Genomic DNA, 19,465 nt, shown 5'->3' on the forward strand with positions numbered 1-19,465 from the left:
GCTGGGACAGAAAGTCAAATTGGGTACAATTAAAGCGTGTATCTTCCCCATCAAAAATGTCATGCATTATCTGGTTAGGTTTGTAAAAGCTGTTATGAGGGTACTTTTAATTATTTTGCATCACCCAAAATGATAAGAGAGACCAGAGTCAATTCGACACAAACAACAGAAAGAAAGATAAATAATAAGATGCATAAATGAGTACCCCGCTCATTAAATGTCAAAACTGAATACGTGATGACCCATTATAACACAGAGCTCCAAAGATGTGATCAAATGAACGATGTAGCAGCCCCAAGCAGGAGTTAAAAGACTAGGCAATAATTGAAGGTGATGGAAAACATGAATATGTACATTGATTTCCAACAGCTGGTACTGGTAAAGGGCATGTAGTCATGCAGCATAATGCGTCTAGAAATAGAAAAAAAACAATGCTTTGTAAAGTAAAGCTCCATAATTTAAGTCCATTACTGAACGCTGTTTCAGTTCCTTCTCGTTCCATGATAAACACAAAGCTTATAATAATGACTCACAATAATGTCATTGTGAGTGTTGTTTCATGTCAAGAAGGCTTCGTTTCTGTAAGGCAACTACAGATGACACTACTCTGCCAGGATTATTAGCTATGAATTAGGTTTAATTGAGGGAGACAATCAAGAGAAAATTATAGAGCTTGTTGAAAAGCACTTAAGGGTTGTAAAATCAAATAAACTACTACGATGGGTCAAAGGATGAACTTGTTTACAACTTTTACACTTTACTTATCAGTGTGAACCAAGGAAGCAGAATTTAAACCTGCGTCCTATTGAACACATGCACTCCCCAGTGTGACACGTCTCTGACAACTTCAATTTAAAGGAATAGTTCACTTAAAACCAGTGATTCAATTGGATTATCGTTATTTATTTAGAGGCTGAGATGATGTATAGTAGTTTGACTTTTGCTTTTTGAAGGAGGTCATGTGATTTTACTTATTTTATCGACTTGATTGACCTTGATTGATTGGCTTCTGGCTGGTTAGGGGACTTTCTCAAGAGCCGATAGACAGGTAGATGGTGGGTAGAAAAGTATATCACAGGGAGCAGCTCCATTACCTGCCACACTAAGACACATGTAATTTTCACTGAGCAGCCACAATCCCTGAAAGTTGATGTGAACTGCTTACTACTATCATACTTTTCATAATAGTGACTAACATCCTGTGCGGTGTTGATCATAAAGTATGTTGACTGTTTAAAATCTTATATGAGGGGCACAAAATGGACAATATTCATTATTTACTCTTTCTAAACTTTTATGCTGTTTAATCAAATGTGATTAAAGATGTGATTCAAAGGAGTGACAGGGAGAAGGAGAGAAGGTTTATGGGCAGTCATACTCTTAAAAAAGTTTACCTCTGACTCCCCGGTGCAGAGAATGCGTTTTTTTAGCGGTAGGTCATACCTCGCACTCTCTGGAGCCCGAGATGGTGCAGGTGCACGCCCCGTTAACCAAAGAGTCCATGGTCTCGGCATTGGCATGGTTGTAGCTTAGATAATACTCTTGCAGTTGAGAGTTGATGTTGTGCTCAGGTTCTCGAGCCTTTTTCCTGCGCTTGCGTCGAATGGAGTGCTGCTGGAGTTGCCTCATGCTGTTAGGGTATCGTCGCCACGACACATAAATCACTAATAGGATTAAAGACACTGAGAGAAATAGGGCAACGCTGCCAGCAATGATCTTGTGGAAGGTCATATGCTCAAACTCAGGTTCGGGGGTGAAGGGTAGGCTGCTAGGTGTTACTGATAGGGGTGGCAGGAATTCGTTATTGGACTGAACAGGGAATAAAACCTTTGGGGTGACTCTTTGTACGTGGGGAACTTGAGAAAGCTGTCTTGTTGTGGTGTGTGGGGTTGTAGTGGTGGTTGTGGGCGGCTTTGTTACGTAAAGAGTTGTCGTAGTAGTAGCAGCCAAAAAAAGAGTTAATTCCGTGGTCGGTTCCACGGTGAATATCACCTCACACACCGAGTTGTTCCTCACTGCGTCCATGACTCTTTCTCCCTGAAGGGATTTGGGAGTGCTGCAAATAATGCTGGCATCTCTAGTTCCCCTGAAGTTTCTCAGCCAAGACACCAGAGGGCAGATACTAGAGCTACAGTCCCATATGTTTCCTGCCAGGTTGATAGTGCTAATGGAGATCCATGAAGAAACAACTTCCTGGGACACGTTGCTGATCTTGTTAGACTCCAGATTGAGCGTATGCAAGTTGGGCAGACACCTAAAAATAGCAGGATCCAAAACTTGAATCTCGTTGCCTGATAGATCCAATTTCTGTAAAGTGTGCCAAGTCCAAGGCAAACCTTGGACGACCGTCCGTATGCGATTCCATTGCAGATAAAGAGCCTGCAGATTCAAGAGGCGTGGAAATAGGAAAAAGTTAATCCTGGAAAATTGATTGTGTTCAAGGTGAAGTTCGGTCAGCCTGAGCAGTCCCAGAAAGGTCGTACGAGTTATAGTCCGTAGGCGATTGTAACCCAAATCTAGAAACTCCAGGCTTCGACATTCCATAAAAGTACGGACAGGGATGGTTTTGATGCTGTTTGATCTCAGGTGAAGATTTTGAAGCTTGCGTAGTCCGTGAAAATGCCCCGGCATCAAATCCTGCAGCTGGTTGTAGGACAGGTCAAGGTTGCGCAGGTTTGGGACAGTCTCAAAGGTGCCGTTTTGCAACTGCGCAATCTTGTTAGAGCTAAGGATTAGTTCCTTTAGCCTGCGAAGTCCTTGGAAAGCCAGTCTATCCACTACGCTGATGGAATTATGGTCCAGGTAGAGCCAGACCAGCTGGTTGAGGTTAGCAAACTGGTACGGTAGCAACAACAAGAGGCTGTTGTACCGCAGGGATAGACCCTGGCACCCTAGAGAGATGTTCTCCGGGACGTCTTGAAAGGCGCCAGACTCGCAGTAAACAATCTTGCCTTCGCAGCGGCAACTCACAGGGCACATCCGCTCCCCCTTGCTGAGCAGCAGGAGAACAGAAGCATGGAGAAGAAAACATGACAGGCGCCCTTCCCAGAGTAAGGGCCCTGTGGAGAGACACAGACAGAACACAGACAGACAACATTTGAGGTCAGTTTTAGTATTTACCCTAGACAGCACAGGTTTGCAAGTGACAGAGTGGGTGTGCACATCCATTATGCACAGCCTCATCTTTATCATCAAGGAAAATTATTTATGACTGTGATGGATGGGGAACATCCTGTAGAGTGTCCTGAGTGTTTTCAAGCAATTAAGATGTAATGCATGAGAAAAAAAAAAAAAAAAAAAAAAAAAAAAAATTTGCACTGGGGACCCTCTAATTAAATATGAGGATTCGAGCGGAATTATCCATCATTTAGTGCTACACCTTTTAATGTACCCTAGTTTTAGCCAAAATGGAAGTGAGTGGGAAGCAAAGAGGGTGTTTTAAATGAATGGAAATCAATGAGATCCACTTCACATATGAGCTAATCAGCATATGTCTAACATATGAACGGAACAGTTTGTCATTTCTCATACACCCCCTCGAAAGATTTAACTAATGTTGTGGATTAAAAATAGCATTCACAATCTACATAGCTCAAAGCAGCAGAAAACTGAATGCATCTTAGTCTTCATGCTAAATTAAGTATGAGAGAAAGGCAACATCAGGGTCATCTGTTTCAAAGTTTGCTTGTATCATTAGCAAGTAACACATGACAAATAAGTTTCCCACTGTTCTGCTGCTTTGCGTTGATGCTTTAACAAGAAGAGATGTGCAGTAGCAATGGGGCATACCAAACGGTTTACACAGTCATCAATTTTATATAATAGTGTCCTATTGGGGCAGTAAATATGCTTCATCCTATGGCAAAAGGCCAGTCACCCATCTCCTGCTGACTAGTTATTGGAACAGAGAGATGGCATTAAGACCACATTGCTTCCCTTAGCAGCAGAGATCATTAGCGACATGGTATTAATGGATAAAGACCCATAAGAATGTGGTAATTCTTCCAACATGAGACTTCACAACCAAGCGAGTCGGCTGTATTCCCTACTGACTTTTATATAGAAAGAAGACAACATTTTATAAGTAATTATATGACCCATTAATACCGCACATTCTTTTAATTGAGGACAACAAATTCGATGAGAGCAGCGCTCCCACTGAGATATGGAAGGGTTTTCCTCGAGGGTGTTTCATGAGCAGTGGGCTACTCGATGGATTTGGTACATTTTCTATTGCTTGTTATTAAACTGGTACAACAGGAAAAAACTTCATCCAAAAAAAAAGGCTGCATGTGAACCTTAGCAATCAATCTCCACTTCTGGCTGTTAAAGAAATCAATGAGCAAATTAAACCTTTGAGAGTCATTAGAAGCTAAAGATTTGCAGAGCTGATTCGCTTAATGTTTTCCTCTCACTTAACTGTTTAAAATCACAAGCAGATAAGGATGTTTTTTAAAAGCATAGCTCTATGTGTTTGCAATGGAGGGAGATATATATATTTTTTGAAGCTTTGCTGTATTTTCCTGACTAGCCACATGCTAGAATATGTCTTGAATTAGGTTGCTTGAACTCAACATGAAATCAAAATTGATCTGTTTACTTTATCAATACACAATCCTGGTCTTAATTAGTGTTTGTAAAGTTTCATCAAAATGGAATAAGTTTCGCCTCTGGTTTATACACCGCCGTTTAAAAATTTGGGATTAATACAATTTTTTTGATTTTTGAAAGAAGTCTCTTATGCTCAACATAACTGCATTTATTTGATTAAACAATGAAAAACAGTAATATTATGAAATATTATTAGAATTTTAAGAATGTTTTTCTATTGTAATATACTTTAAAATATAATTTATTTTTATGATGAAATGCTGAATTCTCACCAGCCATCAGTGTCACATGATTTATTTTTTTAACCTGTGATACTTTTTTAGGGATTCTTTGATGAAAAGAAAGGTAAAAAGAACAAATTTATTCAAAATAGAAATCTTTTCTAACAATCTAAGTATTTACTAATACTTTTTTATCAATCTAACACATCCTAGCTGAATAAAAAGAAAAAAGAGAAAAAAATACGGTCCCGCTTTACAGTAGGTGGCCTTAACTACTATGTACTTATATAAAAAAAATAAGTACAATGTACTTGGGTAATATATATGGGTAAGGTTAGGGACAGGTTAAGTGGTATGGGTAGGTGTAAGGGATGGGTCAACATTGTAATTATAAATACAATTACAGAAATTAATTACAGATGTAATTACATATAGGTATGTTTAAAAATAGAAGTACAACGTAAGAACATGCATGTACACAATGAGTGCATTGTATCAAATTATTAATTTAAATGTAAGTACATAGTAGTTAAGGCCACCTGATATAAAGTGGGTCCAAAAATACTGACCCCAAACTTTTGAACGATAGTGTACATTGTTACAAAAGATTTCTAATATAAATAAATGTTTCCATTTTAACTTTTTATTCATCAAAAAATCCAGAAAAGTATCGTAGGTTCCAAAAAACAAAACAAAATTAAGCACCACAACTGTTTCCAACATTGATAATGAATCAGCATATTAAAAATAGCTACAAAATTTTGCCAATAATTACAAAGAGAGAACAAGCAGCACATTGAATTAACAACTTTACAATTTGACAAATACTATCTATCTATCTATCTATCTATCTATCTATCTGAAATGTATCACATTATTAGTAAAATGGGTTGCAAACATCGCTTCATCTTTTGCTGCTCCCTGTCTCTTACCTCAGTGTCTCACTATAGAGGCCATAGTTGTGATCTGATGGATGCACAAGATGACATGAATAATTTATTGTGGAACTGTGAAATTTTCACCTGTGTCACCACCACTTTTTAACAGACCATTTTTGAGGAGCCCAAAGAAAACTAATTAACATTTGAGACGCTCGTGTCCATGTTTCTGTGGTTCAGAAGGCCATTAACAGCCCCTTCGACATCAGGACGAGGAGAGAGGCTGAGAGAACGAGGGCTGCCATCTCCCTTGGCAAAAAGACAAGTTGATATTTCAAATGAATGCTGCAATATTCCATTACCCTGACATGGAGAGTAATACCCGGGCCGGACTCAGCAGGAGATGATTAAGAAACAAGATGAATGTGATGAGGGTTCGAGAAATAATGTAGCTGGGTAACAAACCAAATAAAGCAAAATGTGGTAGACAGGCCACATTTATCCAGTTCTTCAGGTACACAAGAGTATTTACATCTTTGGTGATAGGAGAGAGGGCTGTCTTTATCCAAAGAAGAAAACTAACCAACACAGCTAGAAATGCACCAGATGGAGAGAGGTCAAGAGTTACTCAAGAGTAAGCATTTGTGTTCAAATTAGAGTTGTCAATTGAATTTAGTACAATTAATTACATAAAAGTAACTTTTAATAAATGCATTATCTTCATTTGAGAAATACTCTCAGCTAATATTGATAAATGCAATCAATTCGAAAATGATTAATTAAACGGCATATCATGCAATTAATTCACGTCGATTGACAGCCCTAGTTTAAACTTTGAAGTTGCTTGATGCCATGCTTTGTGGTAGATTGACTTTCACTCAAGCATCAACTCCCAGTCCGCAAAATGAGTTCCCAACTCTTTCCAATGAGCTCTATTAAGGTCTCCTTTTTTCAGGCTGTCTGTCCACAGGGACTTCCCTTCCCAATGGACTCTCCTCGCAAGGAGCTTGCTGTGCTTTTGTAATGCCTTTTTCTCTGTGTCCTCAAAGTTTAACGTTTAAGGGCATAGCTAATCCTAATTTTAGTCTATTGTGTGTCATTGGATCATAAGGAAAACCGTTCTGATTGAAATATAAGACTTGTCAAGAGCCATAGGGGAGGGCAAACTAAACCTTGCCTGAGGAAAAGGTGAAAACATATTGTGGTTCTGAGAATTTCATTATTTTTGTCAGTGGTGAAGCTGAAAATTAACAAGCATTCAACCTGTTCTCTGTGCAATTACTATAGCTCAGCTGTTGCACTCAACGCCAAGGTCATGGGTTCAAAGCCCAGAGAGCACACATGCGTATGGAAAATATATGTTGATTGCTCTTTTTCAGAAACCCGTTTTGTTAGTGAAACAGCATATCTAATGCCACAAAAGGGTGATATTTGATTTTATGATTTTAGGGTTTAAAGTGGGCATTTCATAGTAAAATAGAGTCATAATGTGAGTGTGCAGTGGGTTAGAAGGACTACTCCCCTTCTGAAACACTCACTGTTGAGAAGGCAATGAGGACCGGGACGTGGAGCGTCAATGTCAAGTTCACTCCAGAGCATCTCTACTTATCCTAGTTGAAATACTGCGTTTTCAAATACACCATTACTTGCTGTCATTGTTTATTTTATGATTAAATTTTTTTTAAAAAGCTGTCACTGGGACGGTACCTTTTCAAAAGGTACAAATATATACCATTTGGTACTAATCATATCTACGTCTAAGTACATATTATGCACTCTTTAGGGGTAAATAAGATACAAAGACTTAACTTTTGAAAAAGTACCACCCCAGTGACTGAGAGTGAACAGTAACTTAAAACTACTGTATTCTCTAAGCTACTGTATAACTATAGTATTAGTGACATAAGACAAAAGGAAAGTTGTTCCAAAGGCAGAATGAGATCTTACGTTTTAGTGAAAAAGTATGACTGCTATGTTTGTATTTTTAATTAATTAATTTTATTTTAGATTTATGTATTTAGAAACATTCACGGATGAATCTGTAGTGGTAGTAGTAGTAGTAGTAGTAGTAGTAGTAATAATAATAAAAACAGAAACATATTACATAAAACATGTTGACATTTAAGTGTTTACCAAGTGAGTGAACTGTATTGTGGCCTCTTCTGCAGTCTTAGCAAAGTAACCAGTCATGGCTAACTCTATTAAAGCTACTTTGATGTGCATGACTGGAATATAAAAATATTCTTAATGCGGTTGGATTTGTGCCATATGGGCAAAGCCCTTCTTTGCCCTGGAGTCCTTAAGATAATGCATTTTGATAATAATAATAAATTAGATTAATCTTGATAGAGCATACAGTTATCAGCTGGTGTTTTCTCATAGGTACTTTGGCATACATTAAGTGTTCACTCACATTAACATATCTGTGGTTTGAAAATGAATTATTCATGTCAACGTACTTCATTTAACACTGTTTAGCTCTGAGACTTAAAATGGAGTATTTGTTAAAGATTTTATCACAGGATGAGCTGCAGCTCCGTGCATTATGCCAAGTATAGGAATTCTCTGGTTTTCAGGTGCAGTTTCTGTAGGAGGACCTCAGATGCTCCTTTTATAGGTGCTTGGAGTTCTTCCAACATTTGGTTCAACATAATAGCAGGTTGAGCTCAAACTGATCAAACCTTGGTCATAAATGTGGTTTTAAGCAGGTTTTTGTTTAGAATTGACTATATAGGCCTATCTGAATTATAATGATTAAAGATATCACATAAAGCTCACTTGGAATCATTTGTGGCATTAATATAAAATTTAGAAGCTAAATATGACATCAATGTTTCTGGGGAACATGCAGAACTTTGGTTCTACAGTACAGTAGTTAGTGATCTATATGCCTGCAGGACACACATTTTTTTGTACCTAATTCAGAAGCAGCACAAAGAGTCAGCAGTGCCCACAGATGGAGGCTCACCAATACACAGACTTAACCTGTTACCCTGCGCCCCTATTTTTGAGCATTTTGTAAAAAACGATATAACCAAATAAAAATGTCTGTAGCTCTTGAACCCTAAGGTCTATATTTAAAAATCTGGTGTTGTTTGAAACTAGACACTTGATCCTTTGTTACTCTAGAGTCATAATAACTCAAAATTAGTATAGCAATAGAGTAAAACAAGGTAAAATATACATGAAATTGACTCGCGATATGTTTTAATGAAGCTCACTAAGGGAAAAATGGATGAGACTTTCATGCCAAAGGCCTGAAAACACCATAAAGATAAAGCTGAACATCTGACCATGTTTTGATTCAAATTTGAGGATGATACTCCCAAAAATGTAGTTTCTGTAAGCTTTTATTTAAAAAAAATCTAGGCGTCCTTTCAAAAAAGCCATTTGGAGACCCCAAATAGACACTTTGTAAACAAATGTCCAAATGAGTCAAAACTACATAATACATATATGTATATCAATTCAGAACTGCTCTGCCCACCAAAACACACAATAAAAAACTATTTCTGAACAGCATTTGTAGTGCTGACTCATTTAGTCATTTGGTTAGTCTACAAATGGCATTTTTGAAAAAAAAACGCCTAAATATTTCCTGAAATAAAATATGAAATAATAAATTTTTTATAGGTAAAGACTTACAGAAAGTACATCTTTATGGTATTTCATTTCAAGAAAAGCTTTGGAAAAGTCATTTGGATATTTTATTTCAAGAAAAGTCTAGGAATCCTTTCAAAAATGCTATTTAGAGACTCCATAAGACACTGCATACTACATATGTATATCAATTCAGAACTGCTCTACCAATGAAACCACAAAAAAACACAAAACTATTTCAGAATTTGAACATAACTAAACAGTCTTTATTCTGAACAATTCCAATAATGAAAACAGTGAACCAAAACAGATTTGATCATTTTTGAACTAGTGAAAACACAAAACATGCAAAATACATTGTTTTTACAACATTTGTATTTTTTATTTATTTTATATGGTGAATATTATGAATATTACTATTTTACTAATATAGTAATAGATTACTATTACTAATATTACTAAATAATAAAAAAAAAAAACTATTTACAGTATTTACAGTGGAGGAAGACGCTCTAGCAGCCACTAAAATGGTTTTTTTCTGACCATCTGGATTCACCAGACCTCTGAAAAGACAGGGAAGAGTGAGAGAAAAAGAGTGAGAAAGTGTGTAAGCAAAACAAATCAAACTTGCAACACTGTTTACATTTTGTACACACACACACACACGCGCGCACGCACACACACACAATAACCGGGACATACCCACAAACAAACACACCCACCCACCCACACGAACAAAACTCATGTAATCCCCTCATATTATCCCTCTCCGTTGTCATTTTTAGAATCTAAAACAGCTAACATGAAACAAAAGCTGCAAATACATGATAAAGACACATAAACATTCAAGAGGAGGGTGGAGACACTTACGTGCTAATGCTATCCACGCTTCCCAGCGATCTCAGCGCGTATTCGGCTACTAAATTAGCCATTTTTCTCCCCACGTCCTCCAAAACACCACCAAACGCCACAGAAACACTTCTCAAGTCGAAGATCCATGATGGAGAGATTCAGATGTGAGCTTTGGACAACATCTGTTCGCTGATAGCCAGTCTGTGTAGCGCTGCGACGCCATTATGTGTACGCTTCATGCGTAACCCGAGAGCGCACGAAAACACACGGACAATACGCCGAGCTATTCTCTAAACAATCTTACGTAAACTATTCAAACTGTCAATCACTTTAAACGTCCTTGTGGTTGGCTAACACTTCCATCCATCAAAACTGTGCTGGCGAGGCATTGGCTGGGTTCAAACACCCCTATTGTGATGTGTCCGGATTGACACCTCGCTGACCCATTCACGGACGCGCTTACTGTCCCGGGTTATAACAGCTCCTGCGATTGAAGGAGAGAGACGAGGGAGGGCTATTCTTACTCGGAAGAGACGATTCTGCTGGAAATAGATGGCGTTTCAAAGCTGGAATACGAATTATAATCGATATTTATTGGAAAATGGACGCTATCGATAACTATAACTCGAATCGCTTATGTAAACAAAGGAGGATCTATCGTGTTTTCCCCTATTTTTTCGTTGTTTTTGATTAAAAAGTGGATGCATTTTGAAGAGTGGACCCTTCTCTTGAAATGTATGCTGGTGTGTCTTGGAAAAGTCTGAGCTGACCAGCGCTATTGGCGATCAAACGTGAGTACTGCGGTTCGCTTTGTTCATTTTAAATGGCCGGTCTTTCAGCATTTCTGTTAACCCTTTCCTCTCTGGTGTATTGATTTCAAAAACAAGCTCACATCGTTAATCTTGAGTGTTTTAGCTTTCAAATGATATATAGTTAATGATAATTGATTGAATATTGTTCTAAAACAAAGGTAATAAAAAGTCCGACCACGCCCGACCACGCCCTTCCGGCCCGCCCGCGGGCCGATGCGGGTTAACAGGTTAATTGATAATAACATGGCCACTGATTCAAATGATGATTGAGGTACTTGTGGATTTCAGTAGGAAGCACAGGGAAATGTAACATTATGAAGCCCAGCAACTGCTGAGTGCAGCCTAGTATGCAAAGACACAAAAGGCAAGGTCTATCATTTTCCACCGTACTGCCAGCAAGAGAACAATTAAAGCCTTTTTCCATATGATTAAGACTTATCATAAAGCACTTCTAAGCATTTAATAGGGTTGTTGACAGGAAATACTTTTGGGAAGTTGATGTCTTGAGGCGTGCCATTAAAATATCAAAAGTAAGATTGTGGTCATTATTTTAATTATTATTATGCATGCAGATGTGAGACTCTGAATATTTATCAGTATTTTTTGCTAACAATATATAAAGGAAAAGTCACATTTTTGCATGTAACTAGATAGGTTTAAATGTGTGATAAATGCATAAAATTAACTAGTAAAGACAAAAGGGTGACATTTTCCTAAAATGGTGATAAAATAAATGCACCGTGCCTTATAGATCTAGAAGAAAACGCACATCGGCTGCACGCGTTACTGTGAGGAACAGCGCATTATTTTCTGAAAAGAAAAAAAAAAAGATTATTTGTCCGTTTATCTGTGTCCATAATAATTAGAAAACAAACACAAGAAAAAGAGATGCTTTTGTTAGTATATTTGTTGGATCATGTGTTAATATCTTTAAAATTGCACGATACAGCTCGCTTTGTATAAAAAGGCTCACAATTGAAAGTCCAGAAGCATTAACGCTTTTCCATTTCAGCTCCGTGTTTCACTATAAATTACGAGGCGTTCTAGCAAATGCATGTCTCTAGTGATGAATGATCAGGAAGGTGGAAAAGAACATGACTGAAATCAGGAATGGAGAAATTGATTGTCCATTGAAATGCATGCAAAACAAGCGCACACGCACAAATCCATAATGAACAAACGTGTCAAAAACACACAATTATCGCATTTGCAACAGATTTGCGCACTTAAACGCAAACCAACAGAAATGTTTCTTTGCTTCGTGTTCTTACCCATGGCACTGGCTCCGCTCCAGTTGAGTGTTTAGAAGGTGATTCACTCCAGAAATCTCTCTGCGCTCTTTGGTGATGCTGAAGTGCAACTAAATAAAAGCGTCAGTTTATTGAGCGCAGTTGCGCAAGAGTCAAACGGACAAGCGTAACTACCAAAAACCGAGTTGATGTGTCAGGTTACCGATTCCCACGAATGTTAAATCGCGAGGTGATGCGAACGTGATGAGTAAAGCGACAAAACTAAACGAAGAGAAGTTTATCAGGCGATAAAAGGCATCATGATCCATACTGTGGCTGGGATGCTGGAATCTCCGGGACGCGCGCAGCTTCAGCACCGGTGAGTCTGAGGGACGTGTTGCATCCGCCGGATAGAATGTTGCGCTGCGAGCGATTCAGAAGCGTCGCGGATGGGCACGTCACGCGTCTGGGGGTGGCTGTGGTTTAGTGGTTTAATGATGGAAGATCTGCGCTGGGAGATGATAGGTTGCAGCTTCTCCACTCAACTCAAACAAGTGTTGATTCATCAAATATCATGTTGTTTGCCTGTAGGCAATTCAGAGCGACTAATTATGTGCATTTTAATGTTTAACCCTTATATATTGGGTGAAATATCAATCATGAATTGTGTTTTGTATCACAATACTATATAGCAGTTAATTTAATTGCAATTTTGTTCATGTCACTGTGTGCTGCAAGAAAATGTATTAAATATTGTACTCTAGCTTTTTTATCGTTTTTTTCTTGCGATTATTTTAGTGATTGTTTTCTGATATTTATTTAATATATTTTTTTTCCACAATTTCTTAGTGCATACTTTCGGTAGATACAGTTGAGTTAAAGTCTGATTATGAACTTAAAGGAATAGTTCACCCAAAAATGAAAATATACTGAAACTTTATTCACCAGCCAAGATGTAAATGAATTTGTTTCTTCATCAGAACAGATTTGGAGAAATTTAGCATTGCATCAATTGCTCACCAATGGCTCCTCTGCAGTGAATGGGTGCCGTCAGAATGAGAGTCCAAACAGCTGATGAAAACATCACAATGATCCACAAGTAATCCACACCACTTCAGTCCATCAACTAATGTCTTGCGAATTGAAAAGCTGTGTTTTTGTAAGAAACACATCCTCCATTAAGCTGTTTTAACTTGAAACGGTCTTTTTTGGCCAAAATGTGGGTGCATAATAACATCAAAATCCAGCCACATATTTGTTTAGAACTGTTTTGGACAGTTTTCACTTGTGCTTGATCTGTGCATATTTCTCTCCTGATTCAGACAAGACAACTGTTTCACTGGAGAAGCAATATTATGGATAGAGGATTTGCGTTAACACATTTGTTACTAAATTTGTCTAAATGTATTTTTATGCTTGATCTTGTTTTCTGAATATGATAAATTATCTTATAGGTTCTGCAAGGAATGTGCTTTATACAATGAGAATGTCCACTTGAAACCAAATGTGGTTTGGCCAGACTGTGACCAATTGATTATCCGAAAAAAGGACAAAATTTAAGATGTACCGTGTCCCATCCTGACTTCTCGTTTCAATAGGAAATAGATCATTGCAGGAAAGAGAACGGTGTTTGTTAAACCATCTCATGGGGTATTTAAAGGCCTGATCCCTCAACGAAGGTTTAAATATCAACGTTTTGATGGCAAGGAGATTCTGATTACATTGAGATACACTGATTGACATGTAAATGAGGTCTCATTTTGATGTCTAATGGTTTGATCTTACAGTACCTTACATCTTTTCTACTGCCATCTGTAAAGCTGGAAGAAGGCCATTATTAAGGTTTCATATAAAGAGATGATATTGGCAAAATGGGATCTAGGCTCTTGAGTTATATTTGCATCAGATCTTTAGGTCTTTATGATATTTTACCAAAGACTTGCAATAGTTGCATGGATTTCCATGATGCATTTTTCATTTTTAAATCTTGACAGAGTTCTTCCTCGTTCACTTTTTTTGTGTGTATGGAAAAGAGTCATCTGCTTTTGTTTTCCACCGGACCAAAAAAGAAAGTTTGGGTTTGGAACGAGGAGGTGCAAATGATGACAGATCTTACCTTCAACAAAATGAGTCTGTGCAGAATAAACACCCATTTCTCACTGATTCCATGGAGGGCACTAAAAATATCTGAAAGTTTTATATGGCAGTATGATTTTAAAGTTTGCCCTGCAGAAGTTTGGGAAGAAAACAATCATTCATCGATGCAAAAGTGAAATCGCTTTGTAACGATTTGATGTGCCTTGAGGACTGTTTTGACTATTTAATGCTTCATTGAAATCACCCTTTGAATAAATTAAAGTTGTTGGCAGACAGTAGGCGATGCTCTCGTGATCTTTAATTGATGTCAGATGTAATTATGCTGTAATTCTCTCATCATCAGCCAAAGTCAGGAGTTGCTGTTGACTCACCAGCTAATCACAGATTAGCAGCACCATCATTTTGGACCAGAATCAGCTCTGATACAGAGCTATATGTGCTTAAAGTGACGTTTAAAGGTCATATTAACATGACTCATGTGATTACGGTGATCAGTGATGTCTTTGTCCCGGCTGAACATGGGTGTTGTATATTTAATCCTGAACATTCATTCTCAACCCCTTATGTTTCTTCATTAAACATTGAATTACCTCTGCAGTCTCTGAGATAATAATAGATGTATATGATTAAATGTCAGTTGCATAACCTATGAATTTACAGTATTATGTCCTCAGCTGTTAAATGAAGGCTTGCTTGCTTTCTAATTGACCTTGAGAGGAGTTATTTAAAGTTCAGAAAGAGAGTTGGGAAAAATGACATGATCATTATCATTAGAGCATTATATGCTAATTTTCCCTGCAGTTTCTTGCATATGCTGAAAACTCAGATGTACAACTCAAAAGAAGGTCATTTATTCTTGAAGAACAGTATAAAATTCTGTAATAAACACCCTTAAATATATCTTCATTTTACCATCTGCTGCTCATCACAAGTTTTCAGCAGTACATCATTGCTATCATTGCTGTACTACACTTTATATTACAATTGTACAACTTCTGTCACTTGACTATCTCTCTCTCTCTCTCTCTCTCTCTAGCTATCGAGAGAGAGTTGTGCACCATTCAGAATTGTGTTGCCTTGTATATTGAAAACTTATGAAATGCCCTTTATGTTTCTTTTCACTTCCCAAATTTGAATTATGGTTGTAAACAGGATGGAGAATTGAGAATTGCTGTTTTTTCTTCTATATATGTTTATAATTAAATTAACAAATTTATCCTTGATGGTTATAATTTAAGTTGGTTTTATATATCTGAAAACAATGTAGTGTAACGGTTCAGTGGTTGTAGAACGAGGCTCACAACGAAAAGTGAAAACAAAAAGAGTAATCTTTAATAAGCTGCATCAACACACATTAGACACTTTGTTAACTCAAGATCCGACAAACATAAAGGCAGAACTGAGGACTTATAAAGGGAGAGGAACAAACGAGGAAACAAGATGATTAAGCAAACACAGGTGATGGGGATCATTAATTAACAGAACTAGGACAGGAACTAAAACAGGAAGAACCAAATAAGGTAGAAACAGAACAAAACTAAAACTGACATGTTACAGTATCTCCCCCCCCCCCCCCCCCCCCCAGAAGGTGCGTCCCGCACCGTAACAGTAACATCAGGGAGGGGGGGCGGGCGTCCTGGAGGCTGGAGCAGGACCAGGATAGGACAGGGAGGCCTCCAGGACGGATCAGGAGCCTTGGGGGACCATGGCAGGACTGGAGACTCGGGAGGCCATGGCGGATCTGGAGACTCGGGAGTCCATGGTGGATCCGGAGCCTTGGGAGGCCATGGCAGGACTGGAGATTCGGTAGGCCATGGCGGATCTGGAGACTCGGGAGTCCATGGTGGATCCGGAGACTTAGGAGGCCATGGCAGGACTGGAGATTCGGGAGGCCATGGTGGATCTGGAGACTCGGGAGTCCATGGTGGATCCGGAGCCTTGGGAGGCCATGGCAGGACTGGAGATTCGGGAGGCCATGGAGGATCGGGGTCCTCGGGCGGCCTTGGCGGATCGGGGATCTAAAACAGGAAGAACCAAATAAGGTAGAAACAGAACAAAACTAAAACTGACATGTTACATGTAGCTGGTATAAATTCATTTTTCTGGTTTTCCAATTTAACATATTGTGTTAATTGCTAATTCAAACTCTCAAATTGAAAGTGATATAAATTCTGAACATTGCCCAAATTGGTTGCCAGAGTATTAATATGTGGAAGTGAGGGTACTGTATGTATGCATGTATGTATATATTTATGTGTTTGTTTGTTTATTGTGTTGCAATATGGTTGCTTACTGGCCAGTATCTCTATTATATTCTCAGTATGACTCAGGTGCCTCCTTAAATGTAATTGCCTTTTTTTTTTTTTTTTGCCAATTTCCATCCAGTTGTTTAGAAAAGTAATAGCAAACCTCTCCGCTTGATTTGAGGAATCATTTACTTTATATCCTGTGCTGGGCAAGTAACTTGGTGAGGTTCATACTTTTGCTGTGGGATTCGTTGAATGTGAATTGCCTTTGAATTTTAAGTAGCTCATATTTTTAAAGGCTTCAACTAGTCTCTCTCTCCTTCTCTCTCTCTCTCTATATATATGCGTAAAATGAATAGTCAATCATATGCAGTGCTAATGTGTTTTTTTTGTCCTAATCTGACATTAAATGCACTCATATGTATGAATCACAAAATTAACAGTACACAATGTCTTGCTACTGAATCCCCAAAGAATGCAATTTTTAAATGTCAAGGTGTGTAAAAAAAAACAAGCACATCTCATATCAACAGCTCAAGTACACAGCGGTCTGTGTGCAGCTCCGTGAGCTCCCGGAGGATTGCTTTGGAGGGGAAAGTCAAAGTTTTCCAGCACCACAACACTTCCTGAGTTTCAAAATGAAAACAGCATCAATATTTGGAATGTAGCTTAAAGGTTAAGAAGTCTGAGACATCTAAACGAAGCTTGTTTTATTATTATTGAGTCAGTGAAAACGTGCCACTGCATTATCTGCAAAGGGTATTAAGGATTTATCTGGTCGTTTATCATGAAGCCTGACATTTCGAAACAGTCATTTTGATATCAATTTCTTCTCAGTGAAGTTTTGTAAAGAGTCCAGGTGTGAGAAAATAGGAACTCCAGCACCGATTTAACAGCTAAGCTACTTTTCATGCCATTTTTTTAATCTTTATGGCTGCTCTTTTGTGTCTAAAGAAAAGGCAGAAAAGAGATCCACCTATAACACGTTAAGATGATATTGTAATCTGTAAGAATGCACTCAGACCATAAACCATAACCTTTTTCCCGGTGCTTCTGATCACATTAGCTCTGGAAAATACAAGACCGAATCTCAAACTACACTGGCCCTGGCTTATGCTAGACTGTCTGCTTTGACCTCTGGGTAATTACTTAAATGAGCAGTGCCAGTTAACCACTAAACAATCTGTTCACTTGAATAATTACTGCTGTCAGTGCATAGTTTCTTCAGGTTTTATGGTTATGTGGTTTTTTTCTTGATAATGACTGACATTGAGAATAGATTCTAAAGCAGTTAGTTTTTATTACCTGTGGCGACAGACTCATACGGACTTTATTCATGCACCCTTGGTATTTACTGAGTGTTAACACATCTAACTGTTTTCCTCTGTTCGCTAAACCTCTTAAACATTGTGTCTCTATAGAGTTAACATGAATTAATAATCTGTGGTGCTTTAAAAAAAAAAATCTTTGATTCAAGTATAAGGTATCCTCCGAGAAAGGCATGACATTTATACATACTTTATTCTGCTTTATCAAGCGTCTTCATGTCTTACTCTAAGGTTTTGTGTGCTTTGTGTTTGTGTGTGTATATGGCAGGGGTGTGTATGTGTATTGACCTTTTACCGTCAAAAACAATATTGTAAACTCCACCATGGCTTCATAAGATTACTGAGGCTGAAAAGTATGATGTTATGCAACCATAAAAACCTCAAACTGTTAAGTAGGAGAGGTCAGAGTTAATTGTAACGCAGCATTTCTGTGATACAAAAGTTCTGTCTGTCTGAGAAAAATAAATGCGGTCATTTCACTTGGTAAGTAATGGTACTTTGAGAAAATAGTTTTTGGATGTTCAATACACCTGGTTAGATGCCAAATGTAATTTAATTCAGGTGGAAACGAGGCTATAATGTTTACACGCACCGTTTTTTTTACTGTGGCAGGCACTGTATAAAGGTTCGAGATCATGTGATTTTCACAACTTTCAATTTTTTTTTCTGGAAAGATGTTTTGTCAGATGAACAGTTGCTATGTTGTTAAACTACAGTACAAACTAGTGAACTCACTGTACTTCTATCCATCACAGCCTCATTTTCAGTCCTGTCAAAATTTAAATATGCCCTGAGAAAGGTCTTTCTATTACTTTATGTTATCTTTAGGTTGTTGGTTAAAGTTAATGACAGATGCTAACTTTGTCGCTAGCAGCTATACTGTACAAGAGTTTTCATTGCTTAGAGGTTGCGGTGCTTGTAACAATTGTGACCCTGGAGCACAAAACCAGTCTTAAGTCACTGGGGTATATTTGTAGCACTAGCCAAAAATACATTGTTTGGGTCAAAATTATAGATTTTTCTATTATGCCAAAAATCATTAGGATGTTATGTAAAGATCATGTTCCATGAAGATATTTTGTAAATTTCTTACTGTAAATATATCAAAACTTCATTTCTGATTAGTAATATGCATTGCTAAGGACTTCATTTGGACAACTTTAAAGGTGATTTTCTCAATATTTTGATGTTTTTGCACCCTCAGATTCCAGATTTTCAAATAGTTGCATCTCGGCCAAATAATGTCCTATCATAACAAACCATACATCTATGGAAAGCTGTATGGTTTGTTACCAGGGTCATAATTGTTATAAAATAAACATGCTGTGATTGAGTAGAAAGAGTAGAAAGATTTGCCTTTTTTGAATAGGTCAGCTCAGTAAAAACATGCATTTACAGGAGAAAAAAATGAGCAGGCATGTTCAGAAAAGGACATTGAGTACTTGCAAAAAGCACTAATGTGCAATAATTATGAGAGTAATGACCATTACTGTGTTTTAATTTGCTTAAAGGCTCTGCTTGAAAATTCAGCTGTGAAAAGACTTATTTGTAATATTTTTTCTTTTCATTTTCTTGAACAATTTAATGATAA

The 19,465-nt window shown here is 37.8% G+C and overlaps 1 protein-coding gene across 1 annotated transcript in view; it reads right to left on the minus strand.

Annotated features, from left to right (window-relative positions):
* LOC306848832 (leucine-rich repeat transmembrane neuronal protein 4-like) overlaps positions 1-19,465 on the minus strand; it is a gene marked incomplete at both ends in the record, with an annotated part of 65,274 nt that overhangs the window by 23,300 nt on the left and 22,509 nt on the right. The window contains one exon of the mRNA XM_079383582.1: positions 1,444-3,059. Coding sequence (XP_079239708.1) covers positions 1,444-3,059 — 1,616 coding nt within the window. The remainder of the gene's footprint in view (positions 1-1,443; positions 3,060-19,465) is intronic.

The sequence above is a fragment of the Barbus barbus genome, assembly GCF_936440315.1.
Source record: "Barbus barbus genome assembly, chromosome: 28".
NCBI classification, from domain to species: domain Eukaryota; kingdom Metazoa; phylum Chordata; class Actinopteri; order Cypriniformes; family Cyprinidae; genus Barbus; species Barbus barbus.